We start from the raw sequence: 12,670 nt of genomic DNA on the forward strand, positions 1-12,670 counted from the left end.
AGTGTTCATTTAGAGTCTATCCTCTGTCATGTTCCCTCAACCTCTGTATTCAGGCAGTTGCTTTTTCTCGGTGTTTCCACTCCCATAGTTTATCCTTTGCTTATGAATGGTGTTTTTTTCTCCTGGGTCCCTGCAAGTTGTTCAGGGACATTACACCACCACCAATGGAGAAGTCCATTACGTTCGATGATACCACAGTGTGTTTGTCTCTGTGTACAATGTTCTCCTGGTTCTGCTCCTCTCGCTCTGCATCATTTCCTGGAGGTTGTTCCAGTCTCCATGGAACTTCTCCACTTTATTATTCCTTTTAGCACAATAGTACTCCATCACCAACATATACCACAGTTTGTTCAGCCATTCCCCAATTGATGGGCATCCCCTCGTTTTCCAGTTTTGGGCCACCACAAAGAGCGCAGCTATGAATATTTTTGTACAAGTCTTTTTGTCCATTATCTCTTTGGGGTACAGACCCAGCAGTGCTATGGCTGGGTCAAAGGGTAGATATTCTTTTAGCACCCTTTGGGCATAGTTCCAAATTGTCTAGGCATCATTCTTAACCCCTCACTAGCCCTCCATATCTAATTATTTGCCAATTCCTCCTTCGTAAGGAGCAGTCCTCTGACACTGGTACCACCTTGGTAATAGGCCCTTATCACCTCACACCCAGATTATTAACAGTAAGTTTCTCATTGGTCTCAGGGTTAAAATTACAAGGTGACAAATTTAAGCTTAATTTGAGGAAAATACTCAGAGAGCGGTATACCAGGATGGAATGGTTTGTCTTATAAGAGAAGTATGTGTTCTTTCTCTCTCTCCAGAGATTTTCAGGCAGAGGCTAGGAGACCATTGGATATAGATGGGTTATAGAAGAGAAGAGGAGGAGAAGTAGACTTTGCTGAATGGCCTTTAAAACCCCTGGAGATTCTGGGATTATTATTAAAATAATGGAAAATATAACAGTTTTACTTGTATTTGCCAAAAAGCCAGAAACAACTCTTATGTCCAATTATTATGGCAAGTTTGAAATAATTGTGATATGTTAATGTAATGTAGAACATATTGAACTTAGAATATGACAAATACAAAGATAATGAAAGGCAGATCGAAGCAAAATGGGGAGAAAGCAGAATGAGAAGAATATAGAGTATCATAGCATCATAGAGTGAGACTTGAAAGAGACGTTACAGGTCATACTCCAACCTCCTCATTTTGCAGATGAGGAAACTGAAGAGAGATGGGTTAGGTCATGTGCTCAAGTCACATAGGTGCTAAGGGGCAAAGACAGTATAGACATTCAGGTCGATTATATTTTTAAAAGATTAAAACAGACTTATTAAGTCCAAGAGAAAAAGAGAGGAGAACGAAACATAGAGGAAAAAGGTTATTATTTTGCTAACTTTAAAAAAATATCAGGTCATGAATGTTTGGAGTTTTAAGATTTTTTTAAAAATGTATTCTTTATTTTGTTTATGTGATTGCTGGTATTTCATATCATTAGCCTTATAATATGTTTTTTAATAAAAACATAAACAACCAAGAGTTAAACCACCCATTGTTGAGTTTCCCTTCTTGGGAGATATAATGCAGAGGCTGGAAGAGCCTTTAGAGATGTCTTGGCAGTGGATTAAATGCCTCTGGTGGGATGTGTTGCATTCATTAGCTTCAGAAATGTATACAAAGTTTTAAGAGTTCCTAATTCAGAGAACTTAATCCTGGCAATTGTTAATATCATATGGCTTTTATGCCACTTGAAAAATAGTTATGGAAATATCATAATGGAGATTTAAAAAAAAATCTTTCCCATAGGACCAAAGCTATTCAAAGAACCCAGTGCAAAGTCCAATAAGCATATAATACAAAATGCATTAGCTCATTGCTGCTTGGCTGGAAAAGTAAATGAAGGTCAGAAGAAAAAAATATTAGAGGTAAGATGTTTTTAATTATGATGATCTTTTTAAAGTGATAAATAATTAAATTATAGAATATTTTTCATTAGAATAAGTACTTTTGGAATTAGAAGCAAGTTTGTGGTGTAGTGGATAGAACACTGGAATTGGAATCAGGAAGACCCAAATTCAATTCCTGCTTCCTAACACTGGACCAAATCACTTAGCTTCTCTCTGCATTTTTTTCAGCTGTAAAATGTGGATTAGCAGAATTTCATCTACCCCGTAGAGTTGTTCTACGTATCATATGATATGTGTAAAGTGCTTTGCAAACATTGAAGTATTATTATTTCAAAGGCAGAGTAAAATAGTAATTATAAAATTGAATTAGAAATCAGTTAAAATTAGATTCGAGTAAACTAGAAGACATATCTGTCTTCTCAAGGACCAGCCCAGCTAAGTTTAGTCTCAGTGATTGGTTTTGGAGGCCATAATCCATGAAGACTAATCTTTCATGGTGTGGAAGGATTGTGATTAGTGTGTCAGTGATAGACAAAGATTTTCTTGCAATATTGAAGCCCAGAAGTAGAAAATGTTTCAATGACTACATATTTTTGTCTTCTGAAACAGTCAGACTGTAAGGGAGAAAGGTTAGTAGCCAGGTGAAGAAATCAAGATACCAAGCAAATCATTGTAAAAATTCCTGTGAAATTGCAATGTCTAACTAGAACAGATAGAATTTTGCATTTAATATGTCATGTCTCTAATTAATTGGTGTTTCTTTCAAATGTTATATAATGTATTTATAGCTATGACCTTTTTACAAGTAGGCCTTACTTATAGGAGGTATTTTTTATAGTGTAGAAATTGACTCAGAATATAGCTGTATTCACTCAGCAAATATATGTTTTTGTTGTTTTTTTTTCTTTCTTCTAAGGAAATGGAGAAGTCTGATGCCAACAACTTTTTAATCTTATTCCGGGATTCAGGCTGCCAATTCAGGTCTCTATATACCTATTGCCCAGAAACAGAAGAAATCAATAAACTGGCTGGGATCGGCCCTAAATCTATCACTAAAAAAATGATAGAAGGGCTTTATAAATATAACTCTGACAGAAAGCAATTTAGCCACATACCTGCTAAGACCATGTCTGCCAGTGTTGATGCAATTACCATTCATAGTCATTTGTGGCAGTCCAAGAGACCAGTAACACCTAAGAAACTTTTAACCACTAAGACATAGTAATTGGAGAAAAGATTTGCTTCAGAACACTTGTGATATATTTGCACTTCATCTTCTTGCCTATCAAAGATAAGTTTTTGGTTGCCAACAAGACTTTTATTACTTAAAACTGGACACTGAGCTCTTTTGATGTCACGCACAACTGGAATGTAAACCACAGTATTTGGGAGTTCAGAAGATTGTCGCTTTTGTGAGAAGTTCAAGTGATCATGGGAATGTACTGATTCACATGGAGATATTACAGCACGATATAAGGTTTGATACACAAGCACTGAATGTTCATCTGTAGTAGCTGGACTTAAGGTTGAAAATATGGTTGAAATTAATGGATTTTTGTGTTTCTGTTACATTTTTTACTTTTTATGTATGTACTTGTCTTCAAATGGTTTATTTTGCTAATTTTTTCTCTACTAAAGAAACTTTGGTCTTATTCTTAAACTCCATTGAATTTTGTTTATTTGGAGAGACTGTGAGATTAAATGAAACACATCTTAAGAGGTATCTTGCACCTTTCTTAATGATACTGCAGAAAAAACAACACTAGATTTCATTTTGCAAAAACCCTAAAGTTTTAATGATCTCAGCAGTTTCAAAAGCTGTTACACTAAGTAATTATTGTCTGTATTTATTATTCACACAAGTATTAACATTTCTTTAGCAAAAGAAGGAAGTGTTTTTATAGAGCTGCTAGGTTTGTCTTTTCGGGTTAGGTAACTGTAAAGAATTAAATCTATGTATGCTGTGTGTTCACATCAGTTCTGCCCAGCTCAGAATGATGTAGATTTTCTTTTAACAAAAAGACTCTATCACTTGTAAAGTAAATCACTTTATAATCTTGAAGAAATGAATGACATTTTGAGAGTAATCTTTCAATTTGAAGAAAGATGGCCCACTGTCTGTTGTTTTCAAGAGGTTTTTTTAATTATATTTATAAGTGGTATAAAAATGATATTTAGAAATCTTTTTAAACAATATGTACAAAGGGCTGCATTTTTATTTCAAAACAATGTCTAATTCTGTTTTATCTCAGCTTTGACATTCTTCCATTTTAGATTTTTTTCCAATAGAATTATTTAGATTAAGTACAAACTTGAAACCCTCTCTACATGGTCTTTGGTTTCTTTAACAATGCTACCAGAGCGTTAGTTGGGGAAAAAATTCATTCTCAGGAAAGGACTTGACTGATTATATGGCCCTGTCATGTTCAGTGTTGTGACAGCTGCGTCAAACTTAGAGAAAAAGGCAGGATTGTGCTGTCAATGAGAGGTGTCTTATGTTTTCTTTCATGGGAAATAGAGACTAAAAAAGAAACATTTCTCTCTCTGAGTTGCTTAAAATAATGTTGTATATGATGTACTTTATTTACTTATTAAGAAAAGGATAGGAATGAGATGTCTCTGAACCATACTTTTTTAATTATTATAAGGCCTTAGGCATCAATGCATCTGAGTTATCAACATTTTCTCAGAAGTGCTGTCAATATTTTACTATAATTTATGTTCTTATATTTATGTATATTTGTTAAAACTGTAAAAAAAATCCATAGAATTTCCAATACCTGTGCAAAATGTATGTGTAGCTCAAAACTACTTGTGATCTACTGTTTGCATGTTAGAGACCAGGATATGTAACTCATGTTTTAAACCTATACATATTGTGTATATAACATATAAATATTAAAAAGATAGGAGAAGTTTGCACATTTGCCTGTTAGACAACAATTTCCATGATTATAATGAAGAGATTTTGAATAAACATTTCAAAAAGATCAAAGTAAAAACTGTTAAATAAGAATGTGGCAAATTGGGATCATTTATTAAGAAGTTAACTGTTACACATTTGCTTTTTACAATTGGTAAGTGATTCAGTAATCTTATAAAGTTCTGCCTAAATATTTTCTAAAGAAAACATTTGATGCATAAATTGAGAAGGAACCCTTCAAATAATTGCTATCATCTGTGACACAGTATATCCTGGAATCTAGTTGTCTAACAGTTAAATTGTAACTTGTGCAATGTCTAAAGGCAAAATCTGAATATTTTCACTAAAAGTTCATTGCTCTCAGTATAAAATTTTACTTTATTGATAGAGGAAGAGTTTGGGGCTTTTCCTTTTTAAGACTCCAAATTTTCTAATTATGGTATGGCTTTACTTAGAGCCATGTGAAAAAAAAATTTTTTTTAAGGAAAATGATGCTTTTTGTAAACATGAGGATTTGTCATTGACCTTGTTGGAACACACTGGTGCTTTCATCATTAGAGGTCAAATTCCTATTGACAATGATTGGTATGGTTAAATCTGCCAAACAGTTGTCTTAGTTACCAATGCAAAAATGTCCAATTCTAACTGTTACTACAGCTATGGAAAATTTTCAGTTCCTCTTGATTTGTTTGGGTTTTGATTTTAGTATGACTGAAACAGCTTTTACAGCTTTTCTTGTTTGGCTGTTTAAACCCAAATAGGTAACTTAGTTATGGTTTTATGGACACTGTTGAGCAATGTACAGTGTATGGTGGTGTGCTTATCCTATCCACTTGGAGCATTATTTCCTGCTTTTTTTTTTCAGATGCTGTGCTGTAAAATATTGTCATATTGTTCATTTCCTGGTATTGTGTATTTTCCCCCTTTTTATTTGAATAAAAAGCATGGCACCAAATGATTCATTATCTGTGTCTAGTTTTAAAGGGGGGGAAAGATATTCTCTGTGAAATGATTTGAACCTAGACATTTTTGCAAATTAGGTTGCTCAAAAAAATTGAATTCTGTTATTCCTTTGTGATCAAATCTACATGCAAATTAACAAAGTCTTCAAGTTCTCCATAAGGAACACTTTAATAGCATAAAAGAGTATATATTGGAGAAGTTTGACTTAATTTGAACAATGCTACAAAACAAAAGTCCAAGCCTTCTGCTGTTACACTCTCTTTTTCCATAAGTCTGTTTCATGGACTTTGATTAGATAATGACAGAACTGCATATATGACGTTGAAATAAACAACCAGAGTACCTGACCTATTCCAGAGTACATCTGCCAGCCAAGGAAAGTGGATTCTTAAAATGTTTATCCTACAATCGTATAGTCAGTTTTTTCAATAGTTTCTTCCTTATATTTGCCCATTTCCTCTCATATTTGGCGGGGAGATTTGACTTTTCATTCTGGGATATTTTTGTGATCATTGTCTAGTTTTAGCCTTGTTGGTAACCACCTTGGATGAATGCCCACATGGTTAATTGTACCATTAACCTTTCCTTTGTTGCACATGTTCAATGTACATCACGTATTTCTTTCTGTAAACCTGGACCACTATGCCAATTTCCTGACCTTGGTAGCATCCTCTGATGAAAACTTCATCATCTTTTTGAAGATGTATTCGATTGTATTAATCACAGTAGCTAAGTCATTCACAATTGATTACTGTTACAGTATTGCTGTTATTATGGATAATATTCTCCTAGTTCTGCTCACTTCCCTTTGCCATCAGTTCATGTAAATCTTCCCAGATTTTTCTGAAGGTATCCTCATCCTCTTTTTCATTTCTTGAAGTACAATACTATTTCATCACAATCATATACTATAACTTGTTTAGTCATTTCTCAACTGATGGGCATCCCTTAAGTTTCAATTTTTTGCCAACACAAAAAGAACCACTGTAAGTATTTATTATGAACTTCCTTTTCTTTTTACTTGCTCTTTGACATCCATTCACTCTCAACTTTAACTAGTTTTCCTATGTGAATGACTCTCAGTTTTTCATGTTCAACTTTGAAACTCCTCTGCCCTATAATAAACTTGTGGCCAAAAGTTTTTGCAGATTAGCAGTTTTGTAGGTAGAAAGTAATAATATCAAGAAGTTGATATGTTCACAAGTATGTTATTTTGCTCTTAAGAAGAATATTGGAGAACTTATAAGTCCCATGATCAACAAGACAGGGTGAGCTAGATATTTTCTCTGATTCTTTTTTTTTTCATTTTCTCTGATTCTTAAACCCCCCTCAGATACTTCTCCAAAATAGAAATTATGTGTAAGACAAAGAAATTTCAACTGTCTTGAGAATCTAAGACACTAAAAACCCTAACAAGGTAAAAACCTGAAAAAACACAAGAGAAAGTTAATCTCAAATTCCTAATACATATAGGCTGAGAAAAGAACCCAAACCTACCCTCATCTGGCTTCCAAGGCTTTGGAAATCCAAAAGGCAGAAGCTTACTCTAGTTCGAACTGCAGAGCTCTATGATGTAGCAATACTCTGAGGAACCAAGGGAACTGAAGCAGGATGCTATACCGTGCATGACAACTGGATCAAAGTATGTAGCATGAAGCTGAGACCAGTTTTCTACGCTCAGAAGCCACTGGAGGCATAGAATGAAGCATATTAAATAGGTATTTCCCAGCTCAGGAAGAGGCTAAGATAGCTTTAAGGTCTAGTCTCCCAAGGAAACCTCTATCAAAGAGGAAGAAGTTCAAAAGTGAGCAGTGGGAAATATAGGAAAAAAAGAACTGAAATTATCAAAGATCTGAAAAGGAAGAAAATTCAAATACCTTAAGCACAGCAGATAAATAGGAAAAATAATAATATAAGGAACTATGACTTCCAGATAAGCTAAAAAAAAAAAAGAATCAAAACATGATTGAGGCAAATGACGCTATGAATTCCCAATGAAGTATGAAACCATAGAAGGATGTTACTGATTGTTTTAAAAGATCAAAAATTATTATAAAGGCAGAGGTTATGGCTTGGGCAACAAGTAATTCTCAGACTAGAAGAATTTGAATCCACAGCTTTCTCCTCAAACAGAAGAGAAAATAACTAACTGGAGATACAAATAAATGAAAGTGAAGGACAATCTGGAAGAAGAGAAACAAAAAATAAATAACATTAAAAAAAGGCATGATGCCCATAAAAACAAAACATACTGATCTTGAAGAAGCATAGAGATAACTAGGATAAGTCTCTCAGAAGAGTGGAAGTCAAAAAATAAACACTGGAATACAAGAAATACTACTGTACAAGAAAACTGCCCAGAATTTCTGAACATAGAAAACAAAAGTGCCAATCCAAAGAATTCTGAGACTACCTCTAGAGGAGAAAAAAACAATCATCATGGTACAAATTCCAAGAAACGTGATAGTTAAATTTAGCAATTCCAATGACAAATTCTTCAGGTGACCAGGAGAAAGACCTTCAAATATAAAGGAAAAAAAATTAATAGCAAGATTTCTTCACCTACTAGTACCACAGGAGGAAATAGAATAATGTGTCCAAAAAAGCAAAAGAAGCTTAAGATGCAACCATGTTGACTAAAGAGCTCAACTATTGGATTTTTTAAAAAGATGGATCTTCAATTTTAAAGAGTTCTTCTCAGCATTCTTAGAAAGAAAATCAGACGTGAATGAATTACTTGCTTTTCCAAAATCCCAGACAACAGAAATACAAGAAGCTTAAAATAATACATCCACCAAAGACAACAGTAAAATTGCAGAGACACCATTAGGAAATTAATAAAATTACCCAAGAAGACAAGTATACAAGTAGAAGTCAAATAGGAGTGATAGTGAAGAAACAGGCTTGAAATGTCATTGACCAACATTATAACACTGCCTACAAGTGAATTAAATGTTTTTGTGGAACTTAATTATAAAACAGGATTAGGTAATGTACCCTGATGAAGTTAGAAATTAACAATAAATGGAAAATAACTTCTATAGTCTTTTAAGAAGGGAACATATTGAAGAATGTTTGACAAAGCAAAGGGGAATTATTAAAACAAGAGGAAAGAAAAGGGGAACTCTCATTTCAGTAGTGGGAGGGAATACTACTGACAAATGTTCCCAAAATGGAAGGGATATTTTATAAAGGGAAATGCGACTATACAATGAGCATAATCTTCAGGTATTTGATGCTTACAATGAACACTCATTCTGCTTCAGGAGAAAGAGAAATCTTAGCTCCCAAGAAGAAGCATGAATCTCCCATGGACTGCCAAGAGAATGTTTCATGACAAAAGGGGAGAAACTGACCATGGGCAGAGCAAAGAGTAAATTAATTACATAATCAAGTACAAATGAAAATTCCTACCACCGGGCAATATCCCCTCTATAACCTGCAGAAACATATTTCTAAGAATGAGACACAATAGAAAATAGGGCCCATTGGACAAATTTACAAGGCGATGAATAACAAGAACTCTAGTAAATGGAATCCAAAATTGGTACTTGGAAAGTTTTCAAAAGATTAAATAAGTAAATATAAGGTCACAAAACAAAGAATAAAAATCTAGAATAGGCAGAATGAGAAGATTAAACAATGAAGAAAATGAAGTCAAATCCTTTTTTAGAAAAATCAACAGAAAATGCAATTTAAAAAACTATTGTAATCTACAAAATAAACCCACAAAAATCAATGACACTTTTACATAATAAGAACACAATACAGGGTCAATAATAGAAAAAGAAATCACATTCCATTTAACTTCAAAATGCATGGAGCATATGGAGATCAGTCTACCAAAGCACATGAAAGATTTATACAGATTCTATTACAATGCTCTAGAGAAGTAAAGAACAACATAAATAAATGGTGGAATATTCAGTGCTCATGGCTGAGCCATGCCAATACAGGTATAATTTTAAGGTTTATAGCAATTAAATTGTCAGAGGGTTTTACAGAACTTGATAAAAAAATTTCATTTGAATGAATATCAGAACCAATTTACTATATCTTAATACTTTCTTGCAAAGTGTTTCCAATGACTTTCTTTTGAATTTCTTCAGAGTTTGCATTTTGTTTCTCATTGAAGAAACTTTGAAATGAAGCATTCTGAAACAAAGCAAGATCAACACAATAGACTTGCTTTCCTTGAAAACCACATCCTCTGTTTCCAAAATAGAATTCATTATCATCTTTCCCAAATCTTATTCATCAAAGGGACCACCACCCCCATTCCCCAAATTCACATCTGACATTATTCTCAAATTCTCACTCTCCCTCACCTCACATATCCAGTCAGTTGCTAAATCTTGCCATTTCTACTACACATCTCTCTTCTTTCAAATCTGACTCCTTTCAATGACCATTTAAATTCCAGCCCTTAACAACTTTTTTCTGGACTGTGGCAGAGGCATCCCTAACTAGCATCCCTGCCTCAAATCTCTCTCGGAATTTATCTCCTTAAACAATTTTCTTTAAGTTTAAAACTGGCCATGTCACTCTCCTCAATAAATTCAAATGACTCCCTATTGCCACTAGGAGAAAATAAAAATTATTTGGCTTCTAAGATTTTTCACTAGCTGATCCTAACCTATCTAGACTCAAATTATTCCTCTTCCAAATCTCACCAAACTGACCTCTAGGAATTCTTTCCCATATCCATTCTTTTGAACTGATCATTTCTCATGCATCGAATACATTCTCTTCTCCATTTCCATCTCAATAGAATCCTTCATTTCTTCAAGATTCAGCTTAAATTCTTTTTTTTTTAAACCCTTACCTTCCATCTTGGAGTCAGTACTATGTATTGGTTCCAAGACAGAGGAGAGGTAAGGGCTAGGCAATGGGGGTCAAGTGACTTGCCCAGGGTCACACAGCTTGGAAGTGTCAGGCCACATTTGAACCCAGGACCTCCTGTCTCTAGGTCTGACTCAATCTACTGAGCTACCCAGCTGCCTCGAGAAGAGGAATATCTTAAAATCAGTGTTTTAGCAACATGAAATAACGGGAAAAAGATTGGTCTTGGAGTCAGAAAATATGGGTTTGAATCCATTCACTTGCCATTTGAGCTCGGGCACTGACCTCACTGAGCCTGTTTTTCTCATCTGTAAAATGAGGTTGACGATATTACTTTTGTTACCTACCTCGTAGGGTTGTGGTGAGGCTCAAATGAAACAATCTACGTGAGTGCCATGTAATCGTTCTATTCTCATCTGCATGCAGCTGTGGTCCACAGGGCTTCCATGTGAGTCATCTCCCCGGGTTTAATCTGAAGCCCGGATGTTCATTTCTAGCCCAGACGCTGCCCTTCCTCAGCACGGCTTGTATTTAGTACTGAAACTTGGTGAAATAATATACCCTTTGAGCCATCCCAAAAGGAGAGCTGGATTGGGGCTTGGGGGGGTGGGGTGTCTGGGTCCAAGCAGTTACGGCCTTCTTCTTATAGGCTATGGATTGCTGTAGATGTTAGGAATATAAAGTCTAAAATGGTCCCTGCTCTGGAGAGGCTGACATTCTAGAAGGGGAGATGAGGTAGAAGCAGCCGTGTGCATATGAGATCTCTTGCCTGGGTCTAGTCATAACCTCGCGGGGTCTCCACTTCTTCATCTGTAAACCAAGTCTGGAATCCCATAAACTAACATAACTTTCTTGGCAGCATGGCGACCCCTCCAAGATGGTCCCTGATGTAAGGATGATCTTTCACATTCGAGCTTCATCACTGAGGATACTTTTGATGACATCTACCAAAGTATCCAAACAATTTTGAACCTATATTGGAACAGTTTTTCTATCTCTATTTATATAGCTCGCCATTATTTTTTTAATTTATTTTTACACTGACCAAGATGGGAAGACCTCCTCCAGGGCATGGAGCCAGGGAGATATTCCATAAAGGAACACGCCCTTATAGCTCTTCCAACTGGGACTTGACTTCCATTCAACAAGCATTTAATATCAAGCTCCTATTATATGGAAGTTATTCTGCTAGGCACTGACATACAAATAAAGAATGAAACTATTCTTGCACTTGAGGAGTTTATATTCTTAGAAGAGAAGAGAATATGCATTTATGTAGCATCTATCTTTTTTTTTATCATTTCCAAACATTATTCATTGGAGACAAAGATAATTTTCTTTTCCTCCCCCCCCACCCACCTCTCCCATAGCTAACGCACGATTCCACTGGTTATCACATGTGTTCTTGATTCAAACCCATTTCCATGTTGTTGGTATTTGCATTAGAGTGTTCATTTAGAGTCTTTCCTCAGACATGTCCCCTCAACCCCTGTAGTCAAGCAGTTGCTTTATGTAGCATCTATCTTATATCAGATGCTTAATAAATATTATTTTATTTGATCTTCACAAAAACCCCATATATTAAAGTTGAGGAAACTGAGGCAAACAGGTTAAGTGACTTACCTAAAGCCATAAAACCAGTAAGTACACCTAAAGTTGCATGTGAACTCTGGGCCTCCTGATTGCAGGACCAACATTGTATTCAAGGAACTACCTGGCTATGTTAGTCGGCCAAGGGGAAGCACCAACTAGATACAAAATATAGAGGGAATGAGACAAAGTAATATCAGGGCTAGGGAAGTGACTAGCAACGAATGAGGAGGATTGGTTAGGAAATGATGTCTGAGCTGTGCTTGGAAGAAAGCTAGAGATTTAACAAGTGAGCAGGAAGAGGGTGCCGAGGAAGAGCAACACACTAGCCATCTAGCTGCTCCTCTTAAAATCATCCTGAGCCAGACACAGGTAGTCCTGCTACTCAAAAGTAAGCCATTTAGTGGCTTTTATTGAACATTTACATCATACTTAAAACTTCTTG

The 12,670-nt window shown here is 35.2% G+C and overlaps 1 protein-coding gene across 6 annotated transcripts in view; it reads left to right on the plus strand.

Moving 5' to 3' along the window:
• Positions 1-5,785, plus strand: part of CAMSAP2 (calmodulin regulated spectrin associated protein family member 2) — a 154,654-nt gene extending 148,869 nt beyond the window's left edge. For 5 of the 6 annotated variants that reach the window (XM_007481040.3, XM_007481041.3, XM_007481042.3 and 2 more), the window contains 2 exons: positions 1,807-1,925; positions 2,824-5,785. In XM_007481040.3, the coding sequence (XP_007481102.2) occupies positions 1,807-1,925; positions 2,824-3,129 (425 nt within the window). In that variant the 3' untranslated portion in view covers positions 3,130-5,785. The remainder of the gene's footprint in view (positions 1-1,806; positions 1,926-2,823) is intronic. The other variant, XR_008916139.1, reaches the window with a different exon arrangement.
• Positions 5,786-12,670: the final 6,885 nt, after the last annotated feature.

The sequence above is a fragment of the Monodelphis domestica genome, chromosome 2 (genome assembly GCF_027887165.1).
Source record: "Monodelphis domestica isolate mMonDom1 chromosome 2, mMonDom1.pri, whole genome shotgun sequence".
In the NCBI taxonomy this organism is placed as follows: Eukaryota; Metazoa; Chordata; class Mammalia; order Didelphimorphia; family Didelphidae; genus Monodelphis; species Monodelphis domestica.